At 38.6% G+C, this 20341-nt stretch overlaps 2 protein-coding genes across 3 annotated transcripts; both read left to right on the forward strand.

Moving 5' to 3' along the window:
• Positions 1-51: 51 nt before the first annotated feature.
• ercc8 (excision repair cross-complementation group 8) lies at positions 52-12926 on the forward strand. 2 transcript variants are annotated; one of them, XM_086075853.1, is made up of 12 exons: positions 52-413; positions 546-641; positions 1344-1445; positions 1521-1644; positions 3567-3648; positions 4250-4318; positions 5046-5112; positions 7389-7492; positions 8273-8397; positions 8846-9043; positions 11943-12029; positions 12404-12926. In XM_086075853.1, exons 1-12 carry the CDS (start codon positions 337-339, stop codon positions 12467-12469), a joined length of 1197 nt encoding a protein of 398 aa, XP_085931979.1. In that variant the 5' UTR covers positions 52-336; the 3' UTR covers positions 12470-12926. The 2 variants fall into 2 exon arrangements, with proteins under 2 accessions (XP_085931979.1, XP_085931980.1); XM_086075854.1 differs by having other exon boundaries at positions 363-413; positions 1330-1445.
• Positions 12927-13672: 746 nt separating this feature from the next.
• On the forward strand, positions 13673-19412 carry elovl7a (ELOVL fatty acid elongase 7a). Its single transcript, XM_086076043.1, has 8 exons — positions 13673-13854; positions 15870-15955; positions 16034-16224; positions 16391-16471; positions 17476-17532; positions 17639-17744; positions 17833-17969; positions 18245-19412. Exons 2-8 carry the CDS (start codon positions 15892-15894, stop codon positions 18491-18493), a joined length of 885 nt encoding a protein of 294 aa, XP_085932169.1. The 5' UTR covers positions 13673-13854; positions 15870-15891; the 3' UTR covers positions 18494-19412.
• The last annotated feature ends 929 nt before the right edge of the window (positions 19413-20341 follow it).

The raw sequence follows: 20341 nt of genomic DNA on the forward strand, positions 1-20341 counted from the left end.
GGGTTCCGATTGGTCATAAATCGGATTTGCTGAACCAATCGCTCATTTGTTACCGGAAGTGTTTATTTTCAAGATGGTGGTATTTTTTGCGTCCTGTTTTATTCAGAAAAATAAATGAAAAATATAGCCACTTAAAGAAGAGTGCACAATGCATTGTATTGTGGATGTTACAGTTGTATAGCCACAGATGAGATATAATGTCAAACAGTGTGAGACACGTGTTTATTTTTTAGAAAACCCTTACCTTACTGCAGATAACATGCTAGCCCCGTTGTTAGCGTCGAACAAATCTTTCTTATGCACTAATTTAAACCCCTATTTTGTTATTTTGAAACAATGCTGGGTTATTTGGCAGCAAGGAGGGCCGGTCTGGATGACCCTCTGCGACTCAGGCGCGTGGAGGCGACGAGAAGGTAAACAACTTTGCTCTGTTATACTGTATCTGCAATATTAAATAGATACATACATACTAAAGTTAAAGAACTGGTGTTAGCTTTTATTGTCTCGCAGTAAACAATGCTCTCCCTCTTTATGTATCTTGAAAGGGTACTAAGCTTGGAGTTGAATGCAGACAGAGATATGGAAAGAATCCACGCAAATGGTGTCAATACAGTTGACATTGACGTAATAGAAGGCAAATAGTGAGTCAAATGTCCACCTTTCTTTCCTATGAACCCCATTAATCACCTGCATAGTCATGGTTCACTTATTTTTTTTCTGTGGAGCCTATGCCCATTTATTTACTGAAAGACTCACCAATTCAGGGTTTTCATGTTCTTTGTTATTTAAGATGAGCATTTCCATTGTATTGTTTTAACTTGTATTTTCTTTTCTGTTGTTTTTATCATATAGTTATTTTAATATGTGCAGCACTTTGGGCAGCATTTACTGTATTTTAAATGTGCTATATAAATAAATCTGACCTTGACACAATTGGGGGTAATTTACTGGAAACTCACCTGTTCACTGTTTTTGTGATCAGGCCAAAGCAATCAAGTATTGCTGTCATCCTGTGGCGTCATAGTGCAAAGTGGAAATATGTTGAGTGAGTTGAGGAGGTTCAAGAAGACAAAAGTAGTGCTTTGCCACCATCTTGTGGCCTCTTAGTTGCTAAGTTTGCTAACATGGTGCCTTAGAGCATTTGACGACATCGTAGCCTGTTCCAGAAAGAGAACTAAAATATGTAGATAGGTGTGAATAGGTGAGGTTTTTTTGTGTGCAAATTATTATTATTTAGCTTCCACAGAAAACAATTCTCGAATGGGCAGCAGTTCAATGTACACAATGAACAGTATTTGATTCAAATTGATAGTGGTGTGATGTCTTAAGTGTGCGTTGTTTAGCATGTTGTCTGGAGGTGCTGATGGAGTGATTGTCATCTATGACCTGGAGAATTTCAGTGGGAAACCGCAGTACACCTGCAAGGCTGTCGCCACCATTGGCAGGTGAGCCCCATTTGACATATTTTGTCCACTAGAGGGCAGCACTTCTTTGACCATTTCCAATGTAATTAAATGCAGGTCCAGCAAGTATGCCCACAAATTCAGTGTCGAGACGGTCCAGTGGTATCCATACGACACTGGCATGTTTGTATCCAGTTCCTTTGACAAGACGATGAAGGTTTGGGACACGGAGACTCTCAAGGTGACATGTCACTCCCACGCCAGCTTTATACATGTGTGACACAGTGAGTTTTTGCTGAAGCAGTGTAATAATTGATATATATATATATATATATATATATATATACATATTAGGGGTGTGAATTGCCTAGTACCTGGAGATTTGATTTTTATCACGATTTATAGGTCACGATTGGATTCAATACCGATTCATCCCGATACGAATCTATAAATTGATTATTGCGATTTTTTTTTGCCTCAAATTTACAAAATACTAATCAGTAAACTTGTACTTGTACACTGTAAGATTTGTATGAACATGTATTTATTTATCTGAAAATTCAGGCTTAAAACTGAGCCACTGCATTTAACAAACGGGTTGCAGTCTGCTTCACGTTTGAACAGCACTGAAATAAAATATTAAGGCTTAATATCCCATTAATATAACATTCTTCCATGCTTAATGTGTAAATCCTAACCCTAAGTCGCAATATATATATATATATATATATATACATATAAAACCTATTTTGAAATACAGAAACTAAATTGGAAAAAAAATCTTGCAAATATGCAAATCCATGGGTGCCAAGCTGCGAGTATGTGGGGTTCCACTGTAATATATCTGAAATTGTGGTCCAACCCTAAATTGTGTGAAAACGTCAGACTTTGGAGGTTCCACTGTACTGATTTGTTGATGTTCCTGCCCCCGTCTCTGTTTTCATTCTTGTCCAGTGTCTTCCTAATTGTCTGCTTCACGCTTTCTGCCTTCCTATGCCACCCTGTCGCAGATGACCGATTCTGCTCTGAGCTACAGTTTCACTGGCCTTGCAGTTACCTCACAAGTTCAGGGAAGGGGCAAGAAATGAACCGGCTGAACTTTTATAGCTTATTCTATTTCATATTGTTGTTGTCTCCCATATTACAATATTACAGCATGAGCTAGTTTATTTACATTTGTGTATGGTGCTGCAGCATGCTTTTGCAAACATAGGCTCCTCTTTGTGCCTCACTGCTAGGCTGACAAGTGACGGTGGTGGCACACAGTGACAGATGGTGGAGCAACAGAGGCTGTTTTATATTTGCTGGAGAATTAGCATTGTAGCCACCACAGGGCAGTGTAATGTGCAAATGGCTTAGGCAGCCACTGGCTTTGTTGTTGTAGTGCAGTAAATACAGTTAAAATACCGCATTGTACATACAGTAGTATTCTTTAGGAGTGGAATGATTCACGAAATCCATGGTTTGGTTAATATCACGGTTTTGTGGTCATGGTTTTCGGGTTTGTTTGGTAGCCTAAACATTAACTCACTGCCATTGACGGCTATAGATGTCAAAAATTAATTTGAACTATTTCTATTAGTTTAAAAAAAAAAATCCACTTTTGCTAGCAAGAGTATGAAAACCTATAAAAAAAAAAATTGTTGTAAATTTAGAACAGATATAAAATGTGTGATTAATCGTTAGTTAACTAGTGAAGTCATGTGATTAATTACAATTAAAAAATGTAATTGCCTGACGGGCCTAATTGAAAAAAATAGATACATAAGGGCCGTTTAATCGTAATTAATCGCATGATAATTTTATATCTGTTATTAATGTACAATAAAAAAATAAAGGTTTTCATAAAAAATTTAATGAAATGAAAAATTGTTATATTATAAAAAATAATATTTTTGACGTCTATAGTCGTCAATGGCAGTGAATGAGTTAATTATAAAAGTATTCCAAAACGTTTCTTTTAATCACTTAATTTTATTGATTTATTAATGAAAAATAAAATTTGTTTAATGAATCTGTATGAGTTTCACTTTTTGAATTGAACTTTTCGGCGATATTAAAATCATTGTGATGCACCTGTACTATAAAGATTTGATATATGCATGTAAACACGCTTTGTTTGTTTTTTAACCCCCATCACTCTTTTTTTTTTTTCTTCCTCAGCCTGCCGAAGTGTTCGAATTTGAGGGTACCGTCTACAGCCACCACCTGTCGCCCATCGCCAGGAAGCACAGTCTCATAGCAGGTTTGTATTTGCTGATTAAAACCTAAATTTTATTTATTACTTTTATTACATCACATTTTACCTCGGATCACGGGTACCCGAAAGAGTACAGAAGTGGATCATATGCAAATATGCTTGTAGATGCGACCTGAAGTACAGAGAGATGTGTGATACGAGGTGTGTTGCGCCATTACATCGCCAAGCAGGAACAGCAGGTTTTTCCATACCAGTTGCTGTAGTCATACCAAAAAAAAATTATCTGTGTGACTCGCCTGTTTGTAGATCTATAAAAAAAAAATCACCTTTGAATGAACCTGCTCTAATAAGCCAATTAACCGTTAAATTTGATATTTTTTTATTTTTGGGCAGAATTTCACATGCTCTAGTCTGCAATGACTCGCTTGTTGAGTGGTAGCAATCTTGTTGTTAGCTGTTGTTATCTGTGTTCAGATTAACCACACCTTGTTTCAGAGAACCCGGGAGTCCAGTTTTAGAGCTTTCTCCAACCACACCTCCCTTGTAGAATTCTGTGTAACATCTTCTTGTTTTGGAGGAATGTATGGCCGAATGTATTTTTTGTTTGTATTTATTTTTATTATTATTATTTTTTTTTCTATCGTAGTTGGCACCAATCATCCTAAAATTCAGCTGTGTGACCTGAAGTCTGGTTCAAAGATCCACGTCCTGCAGGGTTAGTGCTCTGGACCTCAAACACAAACATACATTTTTGTGAAAAAGTATTTGCCCTCTTCCTCATTTCTGATATTTTGACATATTTATTACACATACAATCAGTCGTGGGTGTGGCCAGTGACATTTTCAAACACTGGTTAATCACAATTAACTAATCATTCAGAAACCTCAGTTTGTACTTTAGTTGTTTTTGTGAGATCTTTAATATTTGTTAGAATGAGATGATCTGAAACATTTAAGTCTGATCAATAAGGGGGTAAATAATTTTTTCGCGACAGTGTACCCACACATTTACAGCTCCATCTCAGTACATTTGAATATTGTAGAAAAGTTCAATTGTGTGTGAGTAGTTTCAAAAATAGAACTCTTTAGTTACAGTATATTATATTGACTCATAAAACACATTTGAAAATAATTTTCAGATCGGTAATTCCTGCTCAATTACTACATTAAAAGTCATTTAATTTATTTATTTTTATAATTTGACTTTCAAATTTCTCAGTGTTGAATTTGTGTTTTTTTTGTTTTTTTGGGGAGCTACAGTATAATCCTCAAAATAACTATATATTTTTTTGAAAGCGAAATTTAATATAATGCATGTTTCACATTTTGAAACTACTACTAAAATACATTTTCCATGATACTCTAATTTACTGCAATGCAGTTATACACACAGCATAAATTTGCAGGTGATTAAAAAAAAAACATCTTTATCCCCACCTCAGGTCACAGAGCAGAAGTCCTGTCCGTGCGATGGTCACCCAGATATGAACATATCCTAGCTACTGCCAGGTAGGCAACATTCACAATTGAATTCACTTCTCAAAGCTGTAGAGTCAAATTCAATTTGAATCAATTTCTCACCTTTACCACGTTGCTTCATAAAGTACCCATCATTACGGAATCACAATTTCTCTGAGACCTCCGCCACTACAAAATACTACTGCAATAATAAACATTCTGTTAAACGACCATATTTACTGTACATCAACCTGCAGAGTAGCAGGTGTTCATGCCGAGTAGACACTTCTTTTGCTTAAGTAGTTATGTTAGACGATGAATGCAACCTGTATGCTCCCTCACATCACCTGTTTCTCATTTGTGTGTAAATTGTATTCATATCAGTAATGCATTGCAGTTGGAAGCGAAACAAACGGTTCCCCACTTTGAAGTTTCCACACCATCACTTATCATAGACTCACGCCCCATCCATCAATCTGCCAAAAAAATTAAGCAAAGTGCCTGGTATGCAAAATGCAATGTGACAAACTAGTTCATGGTGCGCATAAAAAATTTCCACCGCACATGCGCAACAGCGCACTACTTTTTGCACCGCCGTCTACATGCAACTATTATATCTATAGTGTATATAACTATATCAGTCTGAACATGGGCAACAAAATACTTTTTCAAAAAAAAAGCTTTTATATAAATTTGAGAGCTTGTTTTGTCTAAATATATTACAACTGTAATGCATTATTTTGAGGCCATATCACCTACTCCTAGTGGTCAAATGAATAAATAAGGGTTCTTAAGTTTGTTGAAGCTGGCTTTAAATGGAGTCTTAATAGAAGCCAATTCTAGTTTAACAGGAATTTCCACTGATTAAATTCTACTTTTGAGGAGTTGCTCTAACATTCGATTAATATCAAAATAAATCATTAATAGAGGATAATTTTTATGCTGCTCTTGTACTGGGTCTTGTTATATTGTGCAGGTGTACCTTAGGAAGTGTCCAGTGAGTCTAATTCGCCCACAGAGACCCATCAAAGAGAGAAATAACAGTCATGGGATCATTCCATCGGCTCGTCTTGTCATTCCCCTCCCCGGCCATCTGGCCGCATGGCGGTCTGGAGTCAAAGATGATGGCGGCACATCTCTAGCACTCCAGCGGACATGTCACTAAAGCATATGGTAGATGCAGCCCCCACCTGTTTTATGCTACATTAGACCCACTAATTAATCTAGTGGGACCCATGCGCTGCTTTCCCTTTGGACTGTAAGTGATTTTGAAAACAACTGACTCAAAGGAGGCATGTGGCGACGCCTTGGTGATATTTAATTTGGCTGCATGTTAAATCCCCACACACAGAGAAGTAACAAATAAAGGCAACAATAGGTACACCTGCCCAATTCATCCTCTACAAACATAATTATGTTCACTTTTGATTGATGCTGTCAAAGAAGCATGGATTTTAACATGTTTAGTATTAGGGGTGTGCCAAAAAATCGATTCTCATAAGAATCGCAATTCTCATTTAGTACGATTCAGAATCGATTTTAAATGTCCCAAAATCGATTTTATTTAAATTATTTTATACTGTCTTCCCTTTGTTTGTGTGTGCCTTTATTGGGAGCGCTGTTTATGTTGTACCCGATTTGGCAACTTAGGGGCAGTGTGGTTCCACGCGGTCTGATACACTGTTAAGTTGTAGCCACATTAGAGAGTAGAAGGAAAAAGTCACGATCAAGTTATTCCAATAAAAGGGTTTTTTTTGCAGCGTGGAGCTGTTCTTTTGAGTGATAAAAGTGCCGCGAGTAGCGCACTAATTAGCATTAGCGAGTCAGACTGGAGTAGATCATTACGATTCCTTGAACATCTATAAATTGAAGCAAAAATCATCAATCAAAAAGCGTGCTTAATCGAAAATCTATTCGGAATCGAATCGCACACCCAACAATCGGAATCGAATCGAATCGTGAGACATTCAAAGATTCCCACCCTTAATTTATTATTGTGAGTTTTCAGCGGTGTGCAATTGCACTGCATCATACTGAGAGCTGTTTTCCTCATTGTAATTCATATATCGTCATCATTCATTCATGCAACAACAACAATTATACTATGCTATTATTCTTAATTAACAAGTGAAGAAATACGTTTTTTTTGGAGTGGGAGAAGGAATTAATGGCATTACAATTCATTTCAACATAAAAATACTTTCAGTGCTTTACCTTCACCTTAGGGTAAGCCATATTAAACTAAAACAAAACAAAACTGAGCACGATTACGGGAGTCTCTGGACCAACCAAACTATGAAAAAAAAGTGTGACTTTGTCTCCCCAAGTGCTGACAGCAAAGTGAGAGTGTGGGATGTGCGTCGGGCGTCAAGTTGCCTCTTCACGCTGGACCAGCACAACGGAGACAAGTCAAAAGCCGCTTCTGAGGCAGGTACGCTTCCATTTGCTGTAGTTTTGAAATTGGTTTTGTAAAGAGTGTGCTGCAGGACTTTAATGTGTGTGTTTGTATGAAAGATATTAAAGAAGAGAGCAATAGATTTGTAATGTCATGAGGATATTCTGCCTTAATTACTTCTTAATTCTCCACAACTCTCCATGTGATGGCGATTATAATTATTTTATATTATTAAATTCCTATTTTTCAAGCCTTAACTGTTTTTTAAAATATTTGTTTTGTCTTACAGTACTGTATATAATTTTTTTAAACAAAATAATACAGATATATTAATATAATACAGTATTTTTTTCTCTAAAAAATACAAAATAAGTAACCTCTGCATGGCCATTTTAAATAAATACGATAAAAAAATCTAATGAATGTTAATTACTACTACTGTATATATAATTTGCATTTGTGAGTTTAATGATTTGGGGCTTTTTATAATGATATTATAACGGTAAGTTTTATTTTTGAATTAACGGCGGGCCATATAAGGTTACCCACTCTTGATCTAGTTAATCAGATCTTGAGCTTTCCTTGTTAAGCATCAATAAACAGTAGCTAAGTGTCTATTTGTTAGCACAATTAACAACAATTTAAAAAAACAAAACACAAATTCTACAAATCGGTCCATTTGCCTTGATTCAACCTTTGCATATGATCATGCACTGGATGACTGAGAATCTACATCAAGAGAATCTTCACATTTGTATTTGTTATGAAGTTAAAAATAACTTTGACTGCCATAATGTGTTTCCTGTCACTATTTAGTAAACACGGCCCACAATGGCAGAGTGAACGGCTTGTGCTTCACAAGTGACGGCCTGCACCTCCTCACATCTGGGACCGACGATCGCATGCGACTGTGGAACAGCGCCACAGGGGAAAACACCCTGGTATGTTATTTGATGACTATAATTACGTGGCGTGGAAATTATCCAATTGCTTACTTAAACCTTTAAGCATGTATTTGCATAACCCGTTGTGTCCTTATTTACCTGCCGACGTTATGACATCATCGTCTAAACTAAAGTCTGAGGATACTGCGACATTGCTCAGAGCTCTTTAACGCATCTTGCAGTTCTCCTTTCCTGCTCGACTGATTTGTGCAGCAGTTGATATGTGTATTTTTTATTTTTTTGTTCCAACACACCAAAGGGGTAGAGGATCTTTCCTCATGGGAACGTAACAGACCTGAGCTGGCTCATAGCAGAGCTGCGTAAATTGAACAAGAAGCGCAAAGCGCATTTCCCAAACATATCAGTCAACAAAACGCTCCTATCAAACCTAATGCTCGTTTTTCACCCCTATGTGTCTTCAACACCCCCCCCCCCCCCCCCCCAGGTGAACTACGGGAAGGTGAGCAACGAGAGCCGCAAAAGGCGTCAGTTCACGGTGTCGCGGGGCTGCAGTCCGGAGTTTGTGTTTGTGCCGTGCGGCAGCTCAGTCGCCGTGTACGGCCTCCACTCGGGCCAGCTGCTCACCATGCTGCGGGGGCACTACAACCACGTGGACTGCTGCGAGTTTCACCCGGACCACCAGGTGAGACCTGCCCGATGCCGCTGTATTGTCTCCTCCCCAATTCCTGCTGATGGGCTACGTTTGAACCTGGCAGGGGAAGGGATCACATGACACAACTCAAGGATGTGCATTGTGTCATGTTTGTTTGTACTTCGATATAAGAATGCAGCCAAGCTGCTTGTCACTCATGGTTCACGGCAAAGAAGCCGCGCGTGCTGAAATGGCTTTCCAGGGAGTCCATGATCCGTTTTCCTGCTTCTTGTGTGTTTAAACACGGCTTTGTATCCACTAGGTGCCTGTTTACTTAAAGACGCCGCAACATAAGTGCTTCTATATGTGTGTGCGTGTGTGTGCGTGTGCGTGTGTGTTACATAGTGGGGGCCAACATTTCAGGATTTCACAGAGTTGTGGGGCCCACCCGTCCATGTGGGGCAATTTTGCTGGGCCCCACAAGTTTAGAGGTCAAGACTTGGTTTTAGAGTTTAGGTTTGAATTGGGTTATGGTTGAGGTTAGGGTAAGGAATAGGGGTAGGCAATCATTTTTGATGGTTGTGGTTAGGGGAAGGGGCTAGAAAATGCATTATGTCAATGAGATGGTCCCACAAAGATAGTAAAACAAACCTGTGTGTGGGTGTGTGTGTCCCTTTGTCTTTTTGTGTCCCTTTGTCTTTTTTTGTAGGGCCCATACACCCCTGTGTTTCCAGGTTTAACTACCGTTGTGGGCACCGACTTGAAATTGTGGGGACATTTTGGTGTTTGGGCTAGGAAATGCATCATGTCAATGAGATATCCCCACGATGATACAAAGACAAGTTTTGTTTTTTGTTTTTATTTGTTCATTTTTCCTTTCGGACAATCATTGAGACAATTTACAACATTCAATTTTCACATACAATTGCACCCGAAAAGAAAAAGGGCTGACGGGAGGAAGCCGAAGCTTATTAATTCCCGCCCCCAGAATACAATAGGACGCAGATAATCAAAATGGTAATTCGTCAAATATCTAGTTGTGTAATTGTCAAACGTGCGCGGCCTGGTTTTAGTGCCGGTAACGATGACATTGTTTAAGCGCGCATTTTGATCGAGCTCTTGTGCCAGTTTCTCCAAGTCAGCAATGCGCTGATCTTTCTCTTTCATCGCCTTCTTCTGGTCCTGATTTTCAATCCGCAGCTGTTGGATCCTGGTTTCGGTTTTGATTTAGATCCACCTTTTGGATCAATTCCAGCATCTGCTTACTCATTTCGGATGTGATGCTCTCCAATCTAAGTCTTTAAGTCCTCCGTCTTGTCCGTTTTGTCTGCTCTTTTCCCACTAGGCATGTTGAAAAACAATGGAGTTGTTGTTTTCAACTGGCGCTGCGGGAGTGAAAACTCACGGAGCGGTAAAAGGAGCGTTCTTGCTCGATCAGAGTCAGCCAAAGTGGTTTGTGTGTGTGTGTGTGTGTGTGTGTGTGTGTGTGTGTGTGTGTGTGTGTGTGTGTGTGTGTGTGTGTGTGTGTGTGTGTGTGTGTGTGTGTGTGTGTGTGTGTGTGTGTGTGTGTGTGTGTGTGTGTGTGTGTGTGTGTGTGTGTGTTTTTACCTTTTTTATTTTTCCCATTTAGTCATATGAACCTGGATTTAGATTTTAAATGATGGTTAGGTATTCATCCAAAGATCCTTCCACTAACTGAAGATTGTGAAGCTACATAAAAAATAATTACATCCAGCATAAATTGTGTTTTGTTTGTTTTTACAAAAATATTAGCACGATAAGGAGTTTGTTTTTATGTTTATAAAATGTGCAATCGAAATAAAGTGGATTGGCTTGGATTGGACACAATGTCAGCATTTTAAAAATGGAAATATTTATTTAATACTTCTTAATTGTCTTTTTCCACATTTTACTTTTTTACATATCAAAAAACGAAAAATCCACACAAATAATGGTAAATTTGTATTTGATATATTGGTTGTTTATTTCAAATGTAAAAAAAAAAAAAAAAAGATACTTCGTAAAAAATGAATACAATATTGAAAATAGAATTATCGGTACATACAGGTTAAGTGAAAGAAATGTTTTTATCAGTTATTATTATTATTGTATTTTATTTTACAAAATGCGCACTCAAGATTTTATTTGTTATTGCATTTTTCTCTGGAAGTTAATTTCGGTTAATTTTGTGAGGATCAGAGCCTTTTTTCTAATATTTTTTAATATATATATTTATTTATTTTAAGGGAAAAATTGGGATTTTTTTTTTTATGCCAGACATTTTGAAGGTTGTTGTTGTTTACAGTATGCATTTGATTCTGTCTGCCACAATTTTTTTCCCCCCTTGGATCACGTTAGTGACAGCCAAAATTTGTCTCCCTTTCTTTCATTTTGTTGCAGTTATGACAGCTATCCATTTTCTCATGTCTTCATTACGGATGCAGACGAGGTGGAGCCCATCACAGCTAATTTTGGCCGCGAGGCGGGGTACACCCTGAACTGGTTGTAACCAACCACAGGGGACATACAGACAAACAACTATTCAGACTCACATTGAAACCTAAGGACAACTTACAGCCGTCAGTTAGCCTAACGTGCATGTTTTTGGAATGGGGAGAACACGCAAACTCCTAGGAAGGCCGTAGCCCGGATTCGAGCAGCCAACCGACAACAACTTTGAGGCGGATGTGTTAACCAGTTGGCCACCGTCCTGCCCAATTATGTATGATGTATTTTCAGTTTGATCTGAGTTGACTTCTTGTTTGGTTAAACAACTTTTGACATGGGGGAAAAACAACAACATTCAGATGCTTATCTAACTGCGAAATGCTATCAGATCAAGATATTATTTTTTATTTTTTTTCGACGCCTATGTCAACGATCAAAGGAACTCATTTAGTCTACATAACACAATCAAAGTCACGTATTTGTGTGTTTTCCTGTCATATAGGAGTTGTACAGCGCAGGTAAAGATGGTAACATCCTGGCATGGGTTCCGGTCCTGCGTGGCCCAGATGTGGAAGTAGGGTCAGAACAGGTGACACACTTTTTAACTTCTAAACGCAAATATGTATTTCCACCAGGATGATGAGTCAGACATGACCATGAAAGTCTAGTAACTAAATGACTTTGGTCTATTTTTTTCTAACATGATGACATTATTTACTCATCATGCCAGGAATGTAAGAACAAGATCGATCCGGTCTGTTCTGCACATACCTGGCACACTTGCATCACCGCATTCTTTTTAATTGTAAGGCGCACCAACGACAGTCAAGATTTCCAGTTCAACTGCAAAAGCTCTTCTGACCGAAAGCCAAGATGAAGAAGAGTGAATGTTTATGTATTTTTATTCAAGAATGTAAAGCTTATTACAGTACGGTGGATGTTGATTTTTGTGTTATTTTACAGAATGCTGCAGGGATGTCGTCAGTGAACCCCGCCTTCCAGGACGCGTGGAGCAGCGATGAAGACTAATGATGGTTGCACCAGTGGACTATACATTATTGTTTTAATTTTGTTGATAGTAAATTACTAGATGAAATGACTGTAGAAATCCTCTTGTGAGACAATAATCCTGACATCATGATATATTTAAGGATTATGTTTGATTGACTTGACATTTTAAGTGCTTGAACAGTAAGAAGACTGCTATGCATATGTATGTCTAGTCTTTTATTGTGTTTATATTATACATTTTTCTGCCAGCACCAGCAAATCCATGGATGGGAGTGACCTTGCATTGAAAAGCACGCATTATGTCTTAAGTCATTCCTGGTGTAAATTTGCATCTGTGTTTATCTTGGGGGCCCTGATGTCGAAACTTACGACAGTCGACAGGACAGGAGTGATACCAAGCGTGGCCTCTCCCTGACGCCCCTTAAGCACATTAGCCTTTGTAAAACTATTTTTTAAATAAACAAACGTAATTGTGTGTTAAGTAGAATGTGTAAACTTAAAAAAAAACTTTTTTTCTGTTGGGGAAATATATTCTGTTGAAAAATTACAACTTTTTTGCTTTTGAAAAAAACTTTGTTGAATTAATTAAAATACATGTTAAACATATAAAACTTTTTTGTTTAAAAATGCTGTATGTTTTGTTAAAATAAACTTACTTTGAAAAAAGAAAATTTTCCTCTTTAAAAAAATGCAGAAAAATAAAAAATATAAATCAAGTTTTGATTAAAGAATATATTTTTGTCAATACAACTTATGGTGAAAAAAGCTGTAAAATACAGATTTTCTTTAAAAAATATGTATTTTGTTGTAGCAAACACATAGAGTAACTTTAAATCTGGGGTGGTAGAGATACTAGATTTTGTTTTGTGTATGCGTTTTTGATGGTGATTTAAAAACAAAAAGTTACTGCCTCCCTTTTAAGGAATAAGACCAAGAGCATTAATTTTCTTAGGTTTTTGGAGGGGTAATATACATGGTACACACTGTAGTTTCTATTATTTTTCAATTATCAATTATGATGAATATTGTACATGCTGTACTGTTTCTGTTATTTTTTTTATTATTGATTATGACAGAATGTGTCGCATGCATCGTGAACGCAATGGGACGTCTTGATCAAGAATGAATGCAGATCATTGATTCCACGTACCCAATCAGCAACACGAAGGAGTTCAGACCCCGCCCACCCCCAAAAAAAGAGAAGAAGAATGCAATAAATAACCCCGGGAGCGAGCCTCATTAGCACGTGAGCAAAAGCTCGAGACGCACCTTTGCCAACTGGGAGTCATACAAGGCCCTAATTTTTGATTTTTAAATATAAATAGTGATAGCTTTATTTTTTTTAACCGAAGTTCAACGTCAAGAAGGATTTCTTGCTGAGTTGTTATATGACACATTTCCAGGTAACACGTTAACTTTTCAGTAGCGCACTGTGTGGGTTTGTAAGGCTTTACTGTGTTGAAATTGATGGTTGCAAGTAACTGTTAGACTTGTTTTTCCATGTCTTGCGTCACTGCATCACAATCGCTCTTTTATTCTTGTTCTAGTCAATAAGTGACCGTGTGTGACGCTAGAAGCGGGCTACTCGATATATTTGGTGCCTTTTTTTCCACCCACCTGCATCGGTGAATGCCAATTTTGTGGCTAAAAGGCATCTTTCATGTTTGAAGGGTGTTAATTCGTTTAACTTTAAATGTGCATGTTTTATCTTGTAACTGTGCAACATGGTGCCTGTAGAAACTGGTGCCGCTCTACCCCAAACATTTGGAAAACCTGCTCTGTGCACAAAACCTTTTATTTTTGTCTCTTCATCGTACTTCCGCTATTATTTTGTATTCACATGTACTTCCGCTTGTAGCTGCAGTGATTTCCTAATAAGGGCTTCCGTTTTGCTCCACTGGCCCCACAAACTTGTTCTCTCACTTCCCTACTCTTCTTTCTTCATAGAACCAGTCGAGCGAGTTTGTCGTACCGGTGGAGGCCCCAAAAATGAATTAACAATTTCGATCTCCTTTAAGAATATCATGTAACGTGCAGTTGGGCAACTTCTTGCGTACTATGCTTTGTGCAAAAATACAATTTGTTTTCCCATTAGTCAGCAGTACAATTTAAGGGATATTTGACTCAGCCATTATCAGCAGTGAAGTCCATTAATTTGCTAACTTTTTTTTTTCATTTATATTTTAAACCTTTAAAAACTATATTTTTTCACTTGCTGTGATGATGACATCACCCGTACTGAGGAAGTAGGTAACGACTAATCTTGGCTCACCTGTTTTCTGGGTTTGGTCAGTAAACTGAGCCAGTAGAAAAAATCGTTTTAAAAAGTATTAATTGTACATGAAAAATAATGAAGTTACCACATTAATTATCGGCAAAATATTAACTTTTTTACTGATGAAAATGGCTCAACGAGTCAAGTATCCCTTTTTAAGGTTTCATGTTTCACCCCCACCCCCAATGTTTTTCGAATGGCATGTCGAACCACACTATATGAAATAATTAATATTATGAATTGTATAAAATAAAGTTTGTCCCTTTACTTTGAGAAATGCTAAAAGTATTCGAATGATAAATTGGTGGGCTGTGCGTTTTTAGGGGTTTTAGAAAATAATACTTTTAATTGCAAGTGTGTCCCAGTTAACACACCTATTTCATATACACAGAAAACAAATGTAGTCGTTTTTTCACATCAGAAATTATAGTTAAACTCTTTGTAAAATTGACTTAAGAATTTCTGAATGCATCAACACTTGCTATGCTTTTTCAAGTAAATATCACTCCCCATTTTTTCAGTGTACATTTTTGCATTTATTATTGTCAGCCCCTCCTTTTTTTCTGCAGGCTTATTCGAAAACTGATTTTTTTTTTTCCTTAATTAAGAGAACACCACCAAATTTTTTATTTTGGTGCATGCAAGCGAGAGTACATTCCCATCTCCCAAGTAGTTTTCCCCCCACAACAACCTGCTATGTCGCTGTCCAAATTTTTTAATTCCTGCAAAATAATTAAATGGTTTTAGATGAAAGTAATGTCTGTCAGCGACAAAAAGTATTTATTTGCATTTATAGTAATTTTTTGTGTGTGTGCGTGTATTTCTAAGGCTAACAAAATGATTACCCAATCATGGAACCTAGAATGCATACCTCACTGTTTACTGTGTGAGAGTGCCACTTATTGTTCTGTCCATACACTCCTTACTTTGTGTGGCCTGCCTGTGTCTTGCGCGTGCACACGCCTTTTTTAATATTTTGCTCTTCAGCAAAACTAAAAATATCAGCATGCTGATAATTGTTTTTTTTTTAAAAATAAAAAAAAATGATTATTTTTTTTGTGATTGATTGTTTTTTTTGATTTTGTTTTTTGTACATGAAACTGCGTCACTGACTTTCTGCTGCCCCCCCCCCCCCCATTAAAGCTGAACTTGTAAGGAACGAACAATGGAATTATATGATCTAAAGACTTCAGCGTCACTCGTGTATGATGGCTTCATCCGGAATGCAGGTCGGTTCCTCTGCCGCACCGTTTATCCATTCGACTTGAGAAACGGTGCGCCTTACCCAGTTCCATCTCCCGTCGCAGACTCTCGCACGGAGGACTGGCTGCTCATGTCGTCTCCCGTCGGGCAGAGCGTCATCATCATGGCGTACATCTTCTTCGTCATTTCGCTGGGCCCTCGCATCATGGAGAACCGCAAAGCATTTGACCTCAAAGGCGTTCTGGTGGTTTACAACTTCAGCGTGGTGGCGCTGTCGCTCTACATGTGCTACGAGGTGGGTCGACATTGACTGGCGCTCTTCATGCTTGTTGACACGCGAGCTGTCGCAACATCAGAATGCCTGTCAAATGATCGATTTGTTTGCTCGAGTGTGCAATATTAATGACTTGAAAGCATATGAAATGTTTTGCTTGTCGGTTAACTGGAGTGTGTCGTTCTAGTTTGTCATGTCGGGATGGGGAACGGGATACTCCTTCCACTGCGACCTCGTCGACTACTCTGACTCGCCGCAAGCTATCAGGGTAAATATATTTACAGGGCGCGTCTTCTGTTTACGACTGCACCAGATTTTGTGGTTACAAATGGCGCACAATGAAGAAGGTTCGTTTTGGATTCTGAGCTGTTAGGCCTTGCATAAAAAAAATTTGAGTTCAACTCGCCGGCATAGGAACAGAACCCAATCTGAAACCGAATACACTGTGGTGTAAACCAGTCGGACACTTCATTAGGTACACCTGCATGGCGCTTGTTCTTAAAAGCACAAGAATGTTAGAATTCTCCCTTTCAAAGGTCACAATTTGTTCTCTCCTCAAAACGATTGCAACCATAAAATCTTTGTTGGATGTCGTGTTTTAAGCTAAATTGTAATTGTTTAGGCGTAAATACCGAAACTGTAGAAGAAAAATAGGACACACCCTTTTAAAGGGATACTTGGCTTATTGAGCCGTTTTCAGCAGTAAAAAGTCAATATTTTGTCCAGAATTAATTTGATAACATTGTTATTTTTCATGTACAATTAATTTTCTGGGTTTGGTCAGCAAACTGAGCCATGATTGGTTGTTACCTGTGATGTCATCTTCATACGTGAAAGTGGAAAATGTGTTTTTAAAGGTATTAATTGTACATGAAAAAATAATGAAGTTATCAAATTTAATTCTGGACAAAATAATAACTTTACCGCTGAAAATGGCTCAATGAGTTAAGATGCCTGATGGATGTGATGGGAATGGAAGCTCGACATTGCCACCTTGTGGCCATTTTCCATTTGTGGTTCATCATTTCTGCTGTTCCATCAACTGGCACCTTTTGTGCGGCGTTGGCACGGAACAAACACAGGTGAAGGATTTTTGTATCTTACCCGGGTTTTTCTAATCCTGCCGTTTGATAATGGAAACAGTTGATGCTAATCAAAATTAGCTTTTGTTATACATGGCAAAGCATACCAAGTAAGTATTTTGCAAGGGGCGCGTGTGTTTGAAGTTGCATATCTACAGATTGTGTGACTGAATGCGTCTTTCTCCAATAGATGGCGGCAACGTGCTGGCTCTACTACTTCTCCAAGTTCATCGAGATGTTGGACACAGTAAGTCGCAGCGATCATGTTGTCGCTGGCTTGAGTGAGCTCAGGACAATTTTGGCAAGCAACTCAAAGTGCCCTTTTTATTTGTCCCACCCCGTTTGCGCTGTAGATTTTCTTTGTGCTGAGGAAGAAAAACAACCAGGTGACATTTCTTCACGTGTACCATCATTCCATCATGCCATTTACCTGGTGGTTTGGCGTTCGCTTCGCTGCAGGTGCAAGCTCCCTCCTTGTTTTTTTTTCTTGTTTTTTCACCCTCTCCGTTTAGGCCATTTAACTATATAGTCGTCTCCTCTCGTCAAGGTGGTATGGGGACGTTCCACGCCCTGCTCAACTGTGTTGTCCATGTCATTATGTACTCCTACTACGGCCTGACTGCCCTGGGTCCGAAATACCAGAAGTACCTGTGGTGGAAGAAATACCTCACCACCATTCAGCTGGTACGTCGCATTTACTTCTCTCTCTAACGAGGCTGGTTTTGCTGGCTGTTTCTTAGTGCGGGAAAGCAAGCCTCATTCCTGTACATGTTGTTGCAATGCCATTTGCTGTCAGCAATATTCTACCTTCTCAGGACTCCATGTAAAATGTTCAGTAGATTTTATTCCTAAAAAGTGTTTCATCTCTCAGATTTGTGTGTGAAAGTCAAAGGTAGATAAATTGGCAGCCATTTTGCGTGAAACAGGCTAAAGTATTGATTTATTTTTTTCTTGTGCAGATCCAGTTTGTGATGGTGACCACGCACATCTCGCAGTACTTCTTCATCCGGGATTGCTCCTACCAGTTCCCCATCTTCATCTACATCGTCGGTCTGTACGGCCTCATCTTCCTCTTCCTCTTCCTCAACTTCTGGTACCACGCCTACACCAAAGGCAAGCGGCTGCCCAAGGTGCTGCAGGCCCAAACGTGGGGCCACCACTCAAACGGCGTGATGAACGGCCACGCCAACCACGACAAAGATGAATAATTGGCGGCTCTGCCTTGGGCTGTTATGAGGCGGACTGCGTTTTTCTGTGATTGAGTTTTCTTCTTTTTTTTCTACATGCCAAAAGAGACAATCTTTAAGTTATGACCAAAGTTATATTTAACCCCAGACAAAAGGGATTTTGTTGTTGTATTTTAACATATGTAATGTTGACTGTAAAGTTAATTATGCCACGGCAAAAACCTGTCATACTATGTAGGGCGTGACTGAGACTCCATGACCCTGATCTGTGCAATGGCCAGCCACCTCCTCCCTCTCCCAAAATGCCTTAAGTGATTGTTGGGACTCCATTTTGTTGTTTTGTTGAGGTGGGTCACTGTAAATTTCACATTGCCTTTAATATCCGAAGCTGCGAGGCTACTTTAATGGTCACATGCATGCAGAACAGGGTGTTTATTTGTATTTTTTGGGGGAATGTCATTTCACACCTCTACACTTGGAGTCACAGATCTAAAGGTGCCGGTTTCAGTGACATTTTTCTCAAGATGCTTGACCGATTTATTCCTGGGGAAGAGAGCCAGGATGTGCTTTTCTGGAGCAACAGGGCATTACTTTAAAAAAATAATAATAATAATAAATGGATGAAGTTTTAGGAAAGTATAAATGCTAAAATATGCGCAGCCGCTGTGTCTTTTGATAGTTGACTGGAGTGTCTATTCTAATGATCCGAAGTGAACGGAAACGGCACTCCTGTGATTGACGGGAGGATACGATGCAGGCTCGCAAGTAAGTGTGGATTAGAGGAGAGGTTTGCAGTTCGAATGATGCAGTTCCTGTTCACGTCTAATAAATCTGTTCTCAGTCCAATTGTTACCTGTTTAGGACTTAATGTGCCTTGAAAAGTTGTTTATATTGTATTTTATATGTATTTATATATAATAAATGTTGACCATGTACTTGAGTTATGCTTGTCGAGTCTTCATTTTGAATTTCACTTTCATTGTCAAATTTCATTTTGGTCTTGATAGTTTTCCTGTCATGTCACGTCAGGCACTTCTGGACACCAGCAGCTGCCATGTTGGGTCTGTGGCAAATACTTTCAAGTAATGGGTATGGTCCATAGTGGGGTGGGCAGTGTTCGAAGTATATAGCTGTAAAAAGTGGGGAGGTGTGCGTGACTACTAAAAAAAACTTAGAGATGCAAAAACTAATTTCGAACTAAAATGTTTTTTTAACTCTGGAGCAGGGGTTTGTCCGAGAGGCCCGGAGCCCCGCAGGTTTTGGATGTTTCCCTTCTCCAACACAGCTGATATATGATCAGCTCATAAGCCTGATAATGATCCTGTTAATTGGAAACCTGCAGGACTCCGGCCCTTGAGGACCGAGTTGGCCCACTACTGCTCTAATAATTCAGTTTAAGAAACAACTTTCCGATTTGTGAACATATCACATTCATGTCCTCAACTTACGGCAGTTATGCTCATTTTTGCTACAGATTGCTCTTGTTTGGGTTCTGAATGTGGAGAGGGGATTCAGTGACTACTCAATACAGGGGCCAGCCCAAAACTTAAAAAATAATAATAATAATAAAAAATTCCACTATTTGCCTTAACACCTTCAACGAAAAGCTTTGATGTAGTAGTTTTTCAAATGAACTAAGATGTATAAACAATGCATCATTGAACATATTTTGATGAACATCATTTGTTCTACGTAGAGACGGTGTCGAATGCCCTATTTTTTAACTCAAGACTGAGAACTCATGTACCGACCTGTCTATTGGACACCTCCACCACCGTACGCACACATATTACCAATGCTCCCAAAGTAACACAGCAGTGTGATCCCTGAACTTTTCCATAACAGGAATTTGGGATTGTTGCAACATAC

Source organism: Leptonotus elevatus, chromosome 5 (genome assembly GCF_054856555.1).
Source record: "Leptonotus elevatus isolate MCC_2025b chromosome 5, RoL_Lele_1.0, whole genome shotgun sequence".
In the NCBI taxonomy this organism is placed as follows: domain Eukaryota; kingdom Metazoa; phylum Chordata; class Actinopteri; order Syngnathiformes; family Syngnathidae; genus Leptonotus; species Leptonotus elevatus.

Excerpts from the sequence above, each read along its gene's own strand:
- ercc8 (XM_086075853.1), top strand. The coding sequence starts at position 337 with ATGCTGGGTTATTTGGCAGCAAGGAGGGCCGGTCTGGATGACCCTCTG. Across the intron at positions 414-545 it reads CGCGTGGAGGCGACGAGAAG|GGTACTAAGCTTGGAGTTGA; the intron begins GTAAACAACTTT and ends GTATCTTGAAAG. Across the intron at positions 7,493-8,272 it reads AAAAGCCGCTTCTGAGGCAG|TAAACACGGCCCACAATGGC; the intron begins GTACGCTTCCAT and ends GTCACTATTTAG.
- elovl7a (XM_086076043.1), top strand. The coding sequence starts at position 15,892 with ATGGAATTATATGATCTAAAGACTTCAGCGTCACTCGTGTATGATGGC. Across the intron at positions 16,225-16,390 it reads CGCTCTACATGTGCTACGAG|TTTGTCATGTCGGGATGGGG; the intron begins GTGGGTCGACAT and ends GTGTCGTTCTAG. Across the intron at positions 16,472-17,475 it reads ACTCGCCGCAAGCTATCAGG|ATGGCGGCAACGTGCTGGCT; the intron begins GTAAATATATTT and ends TTTCTCCAATAG.